Source organism: Cibotium barometz, chromosome 22, assembly GCF_041138505.1.
Source record: "Cibotium barometz isolate CiBa-2024 chromosome 22, ASM4113850v1, whole genome shotgun sequence".
NCBI classification, from domain to species: domain Eukaryota; kingdom Viridiplantae; phylum Streptophyta; class Polypodiopsida; order Cyatheales; family Cibotiaceae; genus Cibotium; species Cibotium barometz.
The window spans coordinates 38,722,754-38,739,091 of record NC_141067.1 but is presented as its reverse complement, the minus strand read 5'-3'; the positions used below and the strand labels follow the sequence as shown (position 1 = coordinate 38,739,091).

General features: G+C 41.7%; 1 protein-coding gene across 1 annotated transcript; it reads right to left on the bottom strand.

Annotated features, from left to right (window-relative positions):
- Nucleotides 1–6,204: 6,204 nt before the first annotated feature.
- LOC147626586 (calmodulin-binding receptor kinase CaMRLK-like) lies at nucleotides 6,205–8,883 on the bottom strand. Its single transcript, XM_086816640.1, has one exon. The coding sequence runs from the start codon at nucleotides 8,503–8,505 to the stop codon at nucleotides 6,292–6,294; it is 2,214 nt and encodes a 737-aa protein (XP_086672766.1). The 5' UTR covers nucleotides 8,506–8,883; the 3' UTR covers nucleotides 6,205–6,291.
- Nucleotides 8,884–16,338: the final 7,455 nt, after the last annotated feature.

Genomic DNA, 16,338 nt, shown 5'->3' with positions numbered 1-16,338 from the left:
GGCCCCTTGTAGCTTTGTTATAGACTTAAGAGGTTGGATTCTTTATTGTCTCCATATGCCATTGGTGCTAAATTTGTTAAACAATGGCTACCTCAACACATACTTCATTTCTTGCTACTTCATAAAGGAGATAATATATTCCACTAGCTAAAAAATATATGTTCACTTATAATTTTCATCACATACTTTATGCTGGTTCACAAGAAGATGATAGATTTTACCCAACATGTCAATGATTATTCTCCCTTAATTTAGAAAGTTTGTAAGAAAATGTTGATGATCATTCAATGCATTTGTATGTGATTATAGTTAGGAACTTTTTTATTAAAGAAAAGAAAGGTCTTAAATTATAAGACCCTTATTGGAAGGTCTTGAGTTTTTTTTTATAATGAAAGACCTTGAGTTATAAGAAATAAAGACCCTTATCAGATATAAGTACACAAGATAAAAAATGTGTAGTCTTTGAACTAGGCCTCAATTCTTACAGTCTTTGCTTATAAATAATTATGATGCTAGTTTGGGTCATTTAAAACTCATGGTAGTCCAAGGGGTTGCACCACAGAGGCAATGATGGAGGCTTGCATTATGTTGGGCTATTAGATTTCTTGGGAGCAGTCTAGCTTTCTGTTGGAAGAGGAGAGAGGGTATTTACTTTGTAAACTCTTAAATCAAGTCAAGTGTGAAAAATAGAGGACTGTAGTAAGTGAGGAAATTTTTAGATGTATATGACTTAAAAGTGTACTTGACTTTTTTTAGCACATATATATAAGTATCTACTATTGATCCCAAGAAAAAAAGCTCATGGTAGTCCATGCGCATGTGTACACACTCTTATGAGCGTGTGTTAGTGACCTTATCATGTCACTTCACTTGTACTTCACTCATTCACATCAATCTACTTTTGAGTGTTGTGTTTCTTTCCATCTCTACTTACTTGCTACATTTGTGTATGTGTGTGTTGCTACCTATGTATCCATATTCAATATACTTGCCATTAATTAATTAGTGCCCACAAGTGGACACCAATCAATTAATGATAAATAAAGGTTAAAACCTTAGACCCAAGATTTTACAGACCCACCTACGTGTAGCCCCCATGCCCCCCCTATGTCTCATTTCGTGATCCACCTCTACATCGTGCTAGAGAGAGATGTAACACAAAAATATTTTTGTTCTCTCTGGATCGCCTGCATGACAGACACTCAGTAGGGAGAGAGAGAGAGATAAAAATAATAATATTATTCTCCTTTGCATCATATCTATGAGCATAGAGATAAAGAAAGACAATAGAAAAATCTCTACATTGCCTACATGAGACAGACAATAGGAAAAAAAAATCTCCTCTGCATCTCATGAGGGATGTATGAGAGAACCAAAAATCTCTCTCTCTCTCTCCCCTAGAGGCATCGGTCCGCATATTTTTCTCTCTCTGTTCGAAGGCAGTTTGGAACATTCGTGTGTTTTTTTTCTCAGTGAACTCTTCTGAACATCATGTCAACCTCAAGGTCCCACTACCTAAAGCTCACCAAAAAAATTATCCCTAAGGTCCCATCATCTCACTCCCTAACATTGTATATACCCTACTAATTAATTAAGGTAAAAACAAAATTGGGACCCATATTTGGTATCAAAGTAGGTTCTCTTCCTCACCCCCTTGCCATCTTCTCCTCAAGCTACTCTTCTTATTATCTTAGTTTGAGCTATTCTCTTTGATGGAGAAGATATACCCTATAGTGTGTTGTTAACTATGCTAACTATATTTTTGTGTGTTTCGGGGCGTTTTAGGCACGTTTTGAGGCTTGTTCACATGCTGTAAGGTTTTTACAAAAATCCTAAGGGAGTGTCAATATCGAACTGTCTTTATTTGATGTTCTACATTGTAACAACATACATTTGGTGTACAGACAGGGTGTACAGACGGGGGCTTCATCATCATCGACATCTTATCTTCAAGCTCATCATCAACTTTGACAACATCATCATCATTGTTGTCAAATTTTACATTCCTTCTAGAAACATTTCTATACTCTACACTTTGCCATTTGGCATACACTTTGGAGTTTTATTTGTCATTAGTGATTCATTAGCAGCCCATCATTTGCATTTTATGCTAGATATTTGTTATTTATATGCTAAATTGGGAGTGATGCCCATAGAGCAACAAGGTAGGTATAGGATAGAAGGGATGCACATATACATGCGTTGGTGACACTTTTCATGAAAAGGAGCTTATTACTCAAATTTGCTCATGTAAAACTGCTAAGCAAGCTTGGGATATACTTGCTACGCTTTATCACATGCACAATGAGGCACGAGTGTTCTACTTGCAGTTAAACTTTGAGCATGTGAATAAGGGAGACTTAATGGATGAGTTTCTCACGAGGATCAAAGATCTCAAAGAGAAGCTCTTGGATGTATTGATGAATGAGGCCTATCCAGCTAGTTCATTGGTGTCTATTATTTCCACAGCTTTACCAGATTTGTACCAAGGTTTTTCATCCATACTTTGGCTCATGATGAAGGGTAATGCCCTGACGTTTGATGAGCTAGCTACAATGCTCTTATAAGAAGAGCAATCCTGGAAAAATCAAACTAGTATACGCGTGGGAGATCGTGCATTCAGTGTCAGTCAAAAAGATACAGGCAAAGCCTTCTCTCAAGGTGGCTATAAGCCAAAGGAAAAATTAGCCCAGTCTTCTGGCAAAGATGTTGAGAAGAAGGGTGATAAGCCTTTACAAAAGAGAGGAAAATGCAACTATTGTTGGAAGCTAGCCCATTATATCAATGAATGTAGGAAAAGGCTAGAGAAGGAGAATAAGAAAGATTCAGGCAAGGCATGGTTGTGAATATTGCATCAACACCAAGTGCTAAAAAGGAGTTAGTGAACTATGCACAGGATGATTGGGCATTCATTATGCACTACTGCGGTTATGATCCTTCTATCTATGATGTATGCATTAGTGATAGATTAACATGTCTCATATTTTGATAGTGGTGCTTCCGTAAGAGCAACGGGAAAGATTGCCCAAATACCAGTCAGTGACTCCTTTTTAGGTCGTGTCGTAAACGCTTTGGCTCAACCTATTGACGATAAGGGTCAAATCCTAGCTTTTGAGTTTAGATCAATCGAATCTCCTGCTCCAGGGATTATTTCAAGACGTTCCGTGTACGAACCTTTACAAACGGGTCTTATTGCTATCGACTCGATGATGATGAAATTTGTTAATGATGGGTGTACAATTCATGACCGGAGTGATGGAGACATCATTGTGGTATATGATACTCTAATCCATGAACTTTTAAGGTTGGACATGTAATAGAGATTGACACATAATTCTTGTGTCGTTATTGCCAAGTGCTATGAGTGATTATGAGCTATGTCATACCCTCTTTGGTCACTTGAATTTTGCCAGTTTGTTATGCCTTAAAAGACAAGAGATGGTATCAGAGGTGCCAAAGCTTGAGGCCTCTATCAAACATGTATGTGAGCGGTGTATTTTGGGAAAGATATAATGGACATCATTCCCAAATGGATCAATAAGTGTTGTCATAGTGATGTATGTGGTCACATGTGGACATGAGAGATATCTCTACTTTGTGAATTTTATTGATAACTACTCCACGCAAACCTGGGTGTATCTGTTAAAATCAAAGTCATAGGTTTTTACATGTTTTAGACACTTTGTCTATATGGCTAAAAATATATCTGTTTGTAAAGTTGGCACCCTTTGTACAGATGGAGGGGGGGAGTATATGTCAAAAGAATTTCATGGATATATGGCTAAAAGAGGCATAAAACATCAATGCACATTGCCTTACACACCTCAACAAAATGGTGTGACTAAGAGGAAGAATAGATCTCTCATGGAGATGGCACATGTTGCATGGTTAAAGACCAAGATTTGCCTCATGTTTGTTGGTTGGAGGCAATTATGTGTGCCACTTATGTGCTAAATAGATGCTGTACCATGGTCTTGTATATAATTACCCCTTGTGAAGCTTGGAATGACATGAAGTCTCATTTGCATGTTTTTGGTTGTCTTGCTAATACTCTTGTGCCTAAGAAACAATGTAATAAGCTCGATGGATAAGGCAATAAAATGTATTTTTGTGGGACACAACTTAGAAAGTAAAGGGTATATAGACTCTACCATTCAACCACAACTCAAAAAGCAAAGGGTGTATAGACTCTACCCTTAAACCACAACAAGGCAAATTTTGGTGAATAAAGACATTGCCTTTTTTGAGAACTCAGTTCATCCCATGCGTTTATGTAAAAACATCAAAAATGTATGCCCATAGGAAATCTTTGATACACTACTACCCTTGTATAATGTCGGGCAACCATATGTGGAGCAAATGAATGCTCAATAAGGTATTGTGAAGTAGCCCATACCAGCTGAAAATTAGCTCAAATTTCAGGTCGTAGATTAGCCTATTGATGAGGCAATTATGGATGAGGAAAGAGTAGCCTTATAAGCATCCAAGAGTATGTCAAAATGGCTGGTGTGCAAACATTACGAGATAGCAAATTAGCTACTCCTTTGCCTAGCAGAACATGTGCAAGTTCTCATCATGCATCTTATTCCTTTATGAATCATGCTCTCATTGCCAATATATATATAATGAACACGTTTCCTTTCAAAAAGTACATGTATGAAAAATATCATTGGATGTAGGCCATGCATACTCAATCCTAAAAAATGACACTTACCTTATGGTAAAAAAGCCATTGTGGGTTTATAATCTTAAGCATACAGATGATGGTAGCTTTGACCACCCTACAAGGCAAGGCTTCATCACCACAGTCGGATCGGTTGGATATCAAGACTGCCTTCTTAAATGGTGATTCGCATGAGGAGGTTTTGTATCTCGACTTCATGGTTTTGTTGAAGGGACATAAGTCTAAAGTATGCAGGTTGAGAAAAGCTTTAAATGGCCTTAAGCAGGCTCCCATAGAATGGTATGAAAAGTATGCAGGTTGAGAAAAGCTTTAAACGGCCTTAAGCAGGCTCCCATAGAATGGTATGAAAAGATAAATGCATACTTGGTTGCAAATGGTTTTTGGAACATTCCAACTAAGAGTACCCTTTATGTAATGTTAACGACATGCTACTTAACAGTCTTTAATGAGGAGAAGATTTTAGCCTTCGAGGCTGAATTACATGTGGCATTTGAGATGATAGTTTTGAACTCATTGCATGATTATTTGAGCATACAGGTTATGCAGCGTGATGATAATATTGTGATGTTACAGTCAAAGTACATAATAGGCTACTTATACCTTTTGGTCTCTTAAAGACTATAAGCATGTTGCTACACCAGTAGAGACAGGTGCTAGGCTCAAGGTCCAATCAAAGTACATACAAAGACTGCTTACATGTTTTGGTCTTGAAGACTATAAACCTGCCTGCTATACCAATAGAGACAGGTGTTAGGCACACTCTCCAAGATGCACGTAAACCATTTGATGAAAGACTATTTAATACAAGGTAAAAAATAAGACACCAATAAAACAATATAAGTATAGATGGGTTGGTGAATGTTTTTATATATGAACCTTTAACTTTAGAAACTTGGGCAAATCTTTGAAATTTTCTATCTTATATGGTAGTATGTAGTGTACTTTTGTCTAATTTTCCTCTAGAACCCTCTAAAAACTTAAAAAAATTGAACAATTTTTCTAAAACGTTTCTAGTGAAATAGCCCAACAATATAAAAGACCCCTCTAAAATAGCCATTGGGCTAAAAATAGCCCCTATAACTAAGAGTGTTATCATCGTTTACTTATCCTTCCTCCATGAGCATTGGGAGGTGATGATGGTGGACTACCATTAGTTTGTAAACAGCCTTACAAAGATACACGTGCACACAACACAAACATGCATGAAATTGTCATTTTTAAGCGTGGCTTTTGCAAAAAGCTTGACCAAGAGAGAGGTCTTAATTGCTTGGCAAGGAAAGAAATTTCTCACTTCATAGTCATAGATTTAAAAATCAATTAAAAAATTTGCATCCAAGGATTTCATAATGCAAAGTTATGAAGTAAAATGGTTTAATTGGTCAATGAAGAAAAACAATCCCTTGAAGATGAAAGTAGTGTAGTGTCTCTCTCTCTCTTACACACACACACACATGGAGACAATCAATCAATGTCTAAAATCTTTACATCAAACACTATTTTTTAGCAATTTAGATAAAATGTTTTGATGGATTATTTATTATTATTATAGGTATTCGTTTGAAAATATCAACAGCTAAATGCGCGCATTAAAGAAGTATATCAAGGAATTAATGGGGAGCAAGATCTTTGAGGAGGCCGACGACTTGTTGCATGGAGGGGCGCTTGGCGGCAGAATCGGCGGTGCAAAGATACGCCATCTTGATCACGTCCACGACGTGCGGGTGGGCGCCCGCGGGCAGGCTCGGGTCCACTGCCCTCTCTGCCCGCTTCTCCTTCACCAGTAGCCGGACCCACGCCACCAAGCTGGAGCAACCAGAAGCGTAGTTGCCCAGAGCGCGCCTGCCCGTCGCCAGCTCCATCAGCACAACGCCCATGCTATAAACGTCCGACTTGGCGGTCGCTGTGTGGTCGTTGCCGCACTCCGGCGCCACGTAGCCCGGCGTCAACCGCCGCCGTAAGCCCCACCCGCCGCTGTAGTTCGCCAGCCTAGCCTCATTTCCGGCATCCAGCAGTATGCAGGCTGAGCTCACGGCACCGTGTATTATCTGCTGTGAACATCCGTTATGCAAATAAGCCAACGCTCTGGAAATCCCGAGTGCAAGCTTAATCCTAGCTTCCCAAATGACTTTGCTTATCTGAATCACACAGTGATCCTGCCCTACTGGCTCTCGATCATCCCATGAATCCATATTGCTCCAGTCTTCCGTCGACTCCATCAGTCCTCCTTCCGGCACCTCATGCAGTAAATCTTCTAAGCTACCCCCCTCCATATGCTTATATATGAGCAGTTTCTCTTCACCCACTATACAGTAGCCCAGCAGCGGCACCAGATTTTCGTGCTTAACCTCGGCCATTGCCGTAAACGCCTTCTCAGCCTCCTCCGCCTTCAAGCTCCGCCCTTCCTCAAGCACTTTGATGGCCACCTTCGCCTCATTTTCCAACGCTCCTGGCAGGACACACTTGTAGACCAGCCCAGATCCATCGCCCACCTCTGATTCTCTGTCGAACGACGCCGTCGCCTGCAGCAGGTCAGAGAACGTGAGATTCAGCAGCGGCTTTTGGAAGATCACAACCGGGACAGCTGTGGGATCCTTAACGTCCGCAACCCATGTGCCGGAAAGGGCTTCGAAGGAGAACGGGCCTATCTCCGGAACGTGCTTGAACGGCAGCGGCGGCTTGCTCACGGCCCATTTCATTTTCCGTCTCCTCTTGAGGACCAAGATTGAAGACAGGAGTGCTATCAAGAGCATTGCGACGGTGGCGACCACAGCGATGCCCACAATGGCGGCCAATTTCACTTTCACACGGGAGGGTTTTCTGAAAAGCCTAGAGGTAGGAGGACCATCAGCACCGGACACCATAGATTGAGAAGGAGATGGAGATGGAGATGGAGCTGCAGGAAGAAAGCACTGATCTGTGCTATCACTCTCAGGACAGAAAGCAGACAGCCCAAATTTATGCATCATAAATGCGCTCAAATTCACTTCCAATTTGTTGTAGGAAACATTGAGCTTTGAAACGATGCTTGGAAGCTCTTCATCTCCAAATTTGCCACTCAATTTGTTGAAAGACAAGTCCAGAGAATTGAGCTTGGGCAGCCCCTTGAGACTTGGTATCGAGCCACTCAAGCTATTGTTTCTCAGATCAATAGCGCTCAATAAGTTTTTGCTTTTGATATCCTCAAGTAGAAACCCCTCCAACCTGTTGAGAGAGGCATCCAAAGCCTCTAGTTTCTCACACATGGAGAAGTTAGCTGAGCTTATCCTATTGGAGCTTACACTCACTTGGGTTAGATATGGGAAGCGAGTGCAGAGATTCTGAGGTAAGGGACCCTCTATTTGATTAGAAGAGAGATCGAGTGCCTTCAAAGGATAAGAGTGATTTACATTACTGTAATTGATGATATACCCATTAAATTTGTTTGAGGAAAGATTCAAGTGGGTGAGCTTTTCCAGGCTCCAGATTGTAGAAGGTATGCTGCCATTCAAATGATTTAGAGATACATCAAGATATGTGAGATTTTGAAGAGCTGCTACCCATGTGATGTTCCCTCTCAGGCCTAAATTGCTCAAGTAAAGCTCCGTTATGAACTTGCCTGTGCAGTTCACAAGATGATGGCCCTGGCTGCAGTTGCCTTTGCATTGCACAGACTTTGAGCTTAGCTGTTTGCTGCAATTGCAGTTGGTGAATATATTTGATTGCTTGAGAATTGGGAGGAGAACAGAGCATTCATCTTCTTTTTTGGATGAGGCCACACAAAGCAGGCTAATGAGGCTAAGGAAGATGATGGAGAATAAGGGGCCAGACCTGGTAAGAGGCATGTTTCCGGAGCTCTAGCAAACACCATATGCAAGGCCCTTGAATTCATGCGTCTATATTATAGGATTCCTATAATATAGACTGATGCAGGAAAGTATGGTGGTCTCTATTTCGTTGTATCTAGAGGGAGATGTGTGTGTGTGTGTGTGTGTTTGAGAGAGAGAGAGAGAGAGAGAGGGGTGCTCCATGACTTTATTATGAGGGAAAAAGTTGGATCACGCTCGTGATTAGAGAAACCTTTGGACTTCATCTCTCATCGCGTATAAGTATTCTCCTCTCGAGTCTCCCATTGACCGAATAACAAGTGGAGTCTGGTGTATCTTACAAGTTGGTGTGATGAGACGAGCTTTCCTACCCCCACCTTCAGATAACAACCGATTCCGCTCCAAACGTAAGGGTAGTTTTTGGTCGTATAATTTAACATGTAGTTTTTGGTCGTATAATTTAACATTTAACTCCACCTTCTCTCGTTGTATAATTTAACTCCACCCTCCCTTCCCATGAGGGCTCATACATCTCCCAATCATCCATGGAAAGGCAAGTTGCAAAGGGGCAAGATATATCCACACCAAAAGTAAATGTGTAAATGCCTTATCACTAGCTCATTGGGCATGCACTTATGTCGTAGCTAAGGTTGTTTATAGATCTGCCTCTCTCTCATCAATGGTTTTGGAAGATGGAGGGCAGGATGCCCCAGTCCATGGGTAGGGAGATCTCCCCCTTTTTACATGATCCTCTTTTTTCTGGATGGGCATGTTGTGTGTACAGCATATAAGGGCCACATATTGAAACACATAATGCATGATGCACAAGTGTGGTAGATGTGAAGGCTAAAGAACAATTGAGGCATGAATAACAATGGCCAAAATGGCACTACCTTTCAAAAGAAGGGCCATCCTCGTACATTAATGTAGGGTTTAAACTCTTCTAATAGAATTTGGGTTTTTATAGAGAGCTTTGGAAGAAGTACACCTTAGGTGGTTGTTGTAAGGATTGCCTGCATGCTTATTCTCAAACTAGTTCAATCGGGAATCATGTATATGCTACTAGGAACAAATCCAAGTACGGTGGTTTTGTCTTTGAAAAATGAAAATCATCATCAATTGAGCTAAGCAATAAAGAAGAAAGTTCACATCCTAGCCAATGGAAAAAATAGGAGTAAATATTAGGCCAAGGGCCAATTTAAAGGGTTCTCTATGATGATTCAACTAATGTTTATACCCACTTTTGTAACTAAATTTGTACACGTAATTTTTATAGAGGGTTTTACTCTTAGCCTTTCCATGTACTCAGAAATTCTTGGTCCATCTACAACCCCTTTTATGGTTATCTATGATACCTTTAAGAAAACATAGCACTTCCACACATGGCATTGCTTTGCATGAGGGACACCTAATCTAATGGTCCACAAGTAGCAATATGCTTGAAGTGTCAAGAGGTGGGTGGTTATTTTTTAATAAATTGGCAATCCACATTTCCATGTTTTATGTTTTATTTTATCTATCACTCCTTGAACAACTTATGGCTAGAATGAGATTGTCTATAGTCAAGGTAAGCCCATTTAGTAAATACGTAAACAATTTCATGATAATAAAATCAAGTTGGAAAAAAATATTTTAGTTTTCCTTAAGGCGCAGATAGGTCTTTTCAAGAAAAGACCAATCAATCCATGTATTGAAAAAAATAGTGACAGTAACATCTAGCTTCTTTCAATAAGAAAACGAGAGGCAGTGTTATTTCATCATAAAAGAAAGGTAATAAAAATGTAATCAATTTATATTCCAACGACAAAAATTATTTAATTCTTTAACATAATACAAATCAACACATCATCACATGAAATCTAAAGAAATATATCTCATTATTTAATAACTGATAAGACACCATGTAACAAAGGGATTAAAAAAATATACTAAAACATCAAGGTACCACTCAAATTCAACATTAAAAGGCATGCTAGCACATATCAACCAAATCGATATGGATTTTAATGCCAAACTCATATAGAAATATGTTTATTTAAGCTATGGCCAATATTCTATTGAAAAAACTAATATAAAAACAAGAGCCACCAATTTATGCTAGCACATGCCTCACACATGCAACAATAAAGTTATTAACATCGTGATAATCCGGTGGCATATGGCTTGAAACTCTATACCCAATACTTATGCATAACATTGCTTGGATTGAGTGAGCGACACTTATACACTAATGATTGAGACCAGGAGGTCAATCTAATCTTTAAAGTGTGATATAATTCAACATAAACAAGGCAAAACATAAGCAGGCTAGGCAAGCAACACCTCTAGGTTTGACCTAGTGTTAAAATCCCAAACTCCCTAAATGCATGCACGTGCACATACACACTCCATGATTTTATTGTGAGATTTTATCTAATCTTACATACTTTTGAATTATAATGCTTTATAGATATAACCCTATATGTAGCCATATGATCAAATACTCATAAATGCCTCTCTACTTATTTGTAAGTTTTACACTTTTCTCTCTCTCTCTCTCTCTCTCTCTCTCTCTCTCTCTCTCTCTCACTACCTTTCTATCACCCAAGTGTGGTAGATTGGCTAGCGGAATTGCCTTTGGGATGACATGAACCCACCTGGGTTCAAGTCTCTCCGTCGATTGGGTGTATAACCCTCTAAGTCGACGTTAAGCGACTTCGTCTTCGGGTGTGTGTGCGTGTGCGTGTGCGTGTGTGTGTGTGCGCGTGTGTATTAAAGAGGACAACTCTCACTACCTTTCTATCACCCAAGTGTGGTAGATTGGCTAGTGGAATTGCCTTTGGGATGACATAAACCCACCTGGGTTCAAGTCTCTCAGTCGAATTGGGTGTATAACCCTCTAAGTCGACATTAAGCGACCCTATCTCCGGGTGTGTGTGTGTGTGTGTGTGTGTGTATTAAAGATGACAATTCTCACTACCTTTCTATAACCCAAGTGTGGTAGATTGGCTAGTGGAATTGCCTTTGGGATGACATGAACCCATCTGGGTTCAAGTCTCTCCATTGATTGGGTGTATAACCCTCTAAGTCGACGTTAAGCGACTCTGTCTCTCTGGGTGTGTGTGTGTGTGTGTGTGTGTATTAAAGAGGACAATTCTCACTACCTTTCTATCATGCAAGTGTGGTAGATTGGCTAGTGGAATTTCCTTTGGGATGACATGAACCCACCTGGGTTCAATTCTCTCTGTCGATTGGGTGTATAACCCTCTAAGTCGACGTTAAGCGACTTCGTCTCCGGGTGTGTGTGAGTGTGTATTAAAGAGGACAATTCTCACTACCTTTCTATCACTCAAGTGTGGTAGATTGGCTAGTGGAATTGCCTTTGCGATGATATGAACCCACTTGGGTTCAAGTCTCTCCGTCGATTGGGTGTATAACCCTCTAAGTCGACATTAAGCAACTCCGTCTCCAGGTGTGTGTGTGTGTGTATTGAAGAGGACAATTCTCACTACCTTTCTATCACCCAAGTGTGGTAGATTGGCTAGTGGAATTGCCTTTGGGATGACATGAAGCCACCTCGGTTCAAGTCTCTCTGTTGATTGGGTGTATAACCCTCTAAGTCGATGTTAAGCGACTCCGTTTTGGGCGTGTGTGTGTGTGTGTGTGTGTGTATATTAAAGAGGACAAATCTCACTACCTTGCTATCACCCAAGTGTGGTAGATTGGCTAGTGGAATTGCCTTTGGGATGACATGAACCCACCTGGGTTCAAGTCTCTCCGTCGATTGGGTGTATAACCCTCTAAGTCGATGTTAAGTGACTCTGTCTCTGTGTGTGTGAGTGTGTGTGTGTGTGTGTGTATTAAAGAGGACAATTCTCACTACCTTTCTATCACCCAAGTGTGGTAGATTGGCTAGTGGAATTGCCTTTGGGATGACATGAACCCACCTGGGTTCAAGTCTCTCCATGGATTGGGTGTATAACCCTCTAAGTCGACGTTAAGCGACTCCGTCTCTGTGTGTGTGTGTGTGTATTAAAGAGGATAATTCTCACTGCCTTTCTATCACCCAACTGTGGTAGATTAGCTAGTGGAATTGCCTTTGGGATGACATGAACCCACCTGGGTTCAAGTCTCTCCGTCGATTGGGTGTATAACCCTCTAAGTTGACGTTAAGCGACTCCGTCTCCGGGTGTGTGTGTGTGTGTGTATTAAAGAGGACAATTCTCACTACCTTTCTATCACCCAAGTGTGGTAGATTGGCTAGTGGAATTGCCTTTAGGACAACTCTCACTACCTTTCTATCACCCAACTGTGGTAGATTGGCTAGTGGAATTGCCTTTGGGATGACATGGACCCACTTGGGCTCAAGTCTCTCCGTCGATTGGGTGTATAACCCTCTAAGTCGGCGTTATGCGACTTCGTCTCCAAGTGTGTGTATGTATATTAAAGAGGACAATTCTCACTACCTTTGTATCACCCAAGTGTGGTAGATTGGCTAGTGGAATTGCCTTTGGGATTACATGAACCCACCTGGGTTCAGGTCTCTCCGTCGATTGGGTGTATAACCCTCTTAGTCAACGTTAAGCGACTCCGTCTCCAAGTGTGTGTGTGTGTGTATTAAAGAGGACAATTCTCACTACCTTTCTATCACCCAAGTGTGGTAGATTGGCTAGTGGAATTGGCTTTGGGATGACATGAACCCACCTAGGTTCAAATCTCTCCATCGTTTGGGTGTATAACCCTCTAAGTCGACGTTAAGCGACTTCGTCTCCGGGTGTGTGTGTGTGTGTGTGTGTGTGTGTGTGTGTGTGTGTATTAAAGAGGACAATTCTCACTACCTTTCTATCACCCAAGTGTGGTAGATTGGCTAGTGGAATTGCCTTTGGGATGACATGAACCCACCTGGATTCAAGTCTCTCCGTCGATTGGGTGTATAACCCTCTAAGTCAACGTTAAGCGACTCCGTCTTCAGGTGTGTGTGTGTGTGTGTGTGTATTGAGGAGGAAAATTCTCACTACCTTTCTATCACCCAAGTGTGGTAGATTGGCTAGTGGAATTGCCTTTGGGATGACATGAACCCACCTGGGTTCAAGTCTCTCCGTCACAATTGGGTGTATAACCCTCTAAGTCGACGTTAAGAGACTCCGTCTCCGGGTGTGTGTGTGTGTAACTACCTTTCTATCACCCAAGTGTGGTAGATTGGCTAGTGGAATTGCCTTTGGGATGACATGAACCCACCTGGGTTCAAGTCTCTCCATCGATTGGGTGTATAACCCTCTAAGTCGACGTTAAGCGACTCCGTCTCTGTGTGTGTGTGTGTGTATTAAAGAGGATAATTCTCACTGCCTTTCTATCACCCAACTGTGGTAGATTAGCTAGTGGAATTGCCTTTGGGATGACATGAACCCACCTGGGTTCAAGTCTCTCCGTCGATTGGGTGTATAACCCTCTAAGTTGACGTTAAGCGACTCCGTCTCCGGGTGTGTGTGTGTGTGTGTATTAAAGAGGACAATTCTCACTACCTTTCTATCACCCAAGTGTGGTAGATTGGCTAGTGGAATTGCCTTTAGGACAACTCTCACTACCTTTCTATCACCCAACTGTGGTAGATTGGCTAGTGGAATTGCCTTTGGGATGACATGGACCCACTTGGGCTCAAGTCTCTCCGTCGATTGGGTGTATAACCCTCTAAGTCGGCGTTATGCGACTTCGTCTCCAAGTGTGTGTATGTATATTAAAGAGGACAATTCTCACTACCTTTGTATCACCCAAGTGTGGTAGATTGGCTAGTGGAATTGCCTTTGGGATTACATGAACCCACCTGGGTTCAGGTCTCTCCGTCGATTGGGTGTATAACCCTCTTAGTCAACGTTAAGCGACTCCGTCTCCAAGTGTGTGTGTGTGTGTATTAAAGAGGACAATTCTCACTACCTTTCTATCACCCAAGTGTGGTAGATTGGCTAGTGGAATTGGCTTTGGGATGACATGAACCCACCTAGGTTCAAATCTCTCCATCGTTTGGGTGTATAACCCTCTAAGTCGACGTTAAGCGACTTCGTCTCCGGGTGTGTGTGTGTGTGTGTGTGTGTGTGTGTGTGTGTGTGTGTGTGTATTAAAGAGGACAATTCTCACTACCTTTCTATCACCCAAGTGTGGTAGATTGGCTAGTGGAATTGCCTTTGGGATGACATGAACCCACCTGGATTCAAGTCTCTCCGTCGATTGGGTGTATAACTCTCTAAGTCAACGTTAAGCGACTCCGTCTTCAGGTGTGTGTGTGTGTGTGTGTGTGTGTGTGTGTGTGTATTGAGGAGGAAAATTCTCACTACCTTTCTATCACCCAAGTGTGGTAGATTGGCTAGTGGAATTGCCTTTGGGATGACATGAACCCACCTGGGTTCAAGTCTCTCCGTCACAATTGGGTGTATAACCCTCTAAGTCGACGTTAAGAGACTCCGTCTCCGGGTGTGTGTGTGTGTAACTACCTTTCTATCACCCAAGTGTGGTAGATTGGCTAGTGGAATCACCTTTGGGATGACATGAACCCACCTAGGTTCAAGTGTCTCCGTCGATTGGGTGTATAATCCTCTAAGTCAACGTTATGCCACTCCATCTCTCTGGGGGGGGGTGTGTGTATTAAAGAGGACAATTCTCACTACCTTTCTATTACCCAAATTACCCAAGTGTGGTAGATTGGATAGTGGAATTGCCTTTGGGATGACATGAACCCACATGGGTTCAAGTCTCTCCGTCGATTGGGTGTATAACCCTCTAAGTCGATGTTAAGTGACTCCATCTCTCTAGGGGGGGTGTGTGTATTAAAGAGGACAATTCTCACTACCTTTCTATTACCCAAGTGTGGTAGATTGGATAGTGGAATTGCCTTTGGGATGACATGAACCCACCTGGGTTCAAGTCTCTCCGTCGATTGGGTGTATAACCCTCTAAGTCGATGTTAAGTGACTCCGTCTCCTGGTGTGTGTGTGTGTGTATTAAAGAGGACAATTCTCACTACCTTTCTATCACCCAAGTGTGGTAGATTGGCTAGTGGAATTGCTTTTGGGATGACATGAACCCACCTAGGTTCAAGTCTCTCCGTGGATTGGGTGTATAACCCTCTAAGTCGACGTTAAGCGACTCCGTCTCCGGGTGTGTGTGTGTGTGTGTGTGTGTGTCGTCCGAGTGTGTGTGTGTGTGTGTGTGTGTGTGTGTGTGTTTGTGTATTAAAGAGGACAATCCTCACTACCTTTCTATCACCCAAGTGTGGTAGATTGGCTAGTGGAATTGCCTTTGGGATGACATGAACCCACCTGGGTTCAAGTCTCTCTGTCGATTGGGTGTATAACCCTCTAAGTCGACGTTAAGTGACTCCGTCTCCGGTTGTGTGTGTGTGTGTGTGTGTGTGTGTGTGTGTGTGTGTGTGTGTGTGTGTGTGTGCGTGCGTGCGTGCGTGTGTGTGTGTGTATTAAAGAGGACAATTCTCACTACCTTTCTATCACCCAAGTGTGGTAGATTGGCTAGTGGAATTGCCTTTGGGATGACATGAACCCACCTAGGTTCAAGTCTCTCCGTTGATTGGGTGTATAACCCTCTAAGTCGATGTTAAGCGACTTCGTCCGAGGGTGTGTGTGTGTGTGTGTGTGTGTGTGTGTGTGTGTGTGTATTAAAGAGGACAAGAGTTGGATAGATTTAAGGCTTTGTTTTATTTTGGTGTCTAGACTGAAAACTCATGCTATAGCTCCTTTATTGATGGATTTTGTGACCAAGATAACAACCTCAGCATTATAGGCATAACTTGTGATTTCCACACACTCCTTGCATGTTCTCACATTATTTTTGTGGTGTATACATGAAGGTTAGTGGTTCTACCTT

Bases quoted from the DNA above. Each gene is read 5' to 3' on its own strand.
- LOC147626586 (XM_086816640.1), bottom strand. From the start codon at position 8,505: ATGCCTCTTACCAGGTCTGGCCCCTTATTCTCCATCATCTTCCTTAGC.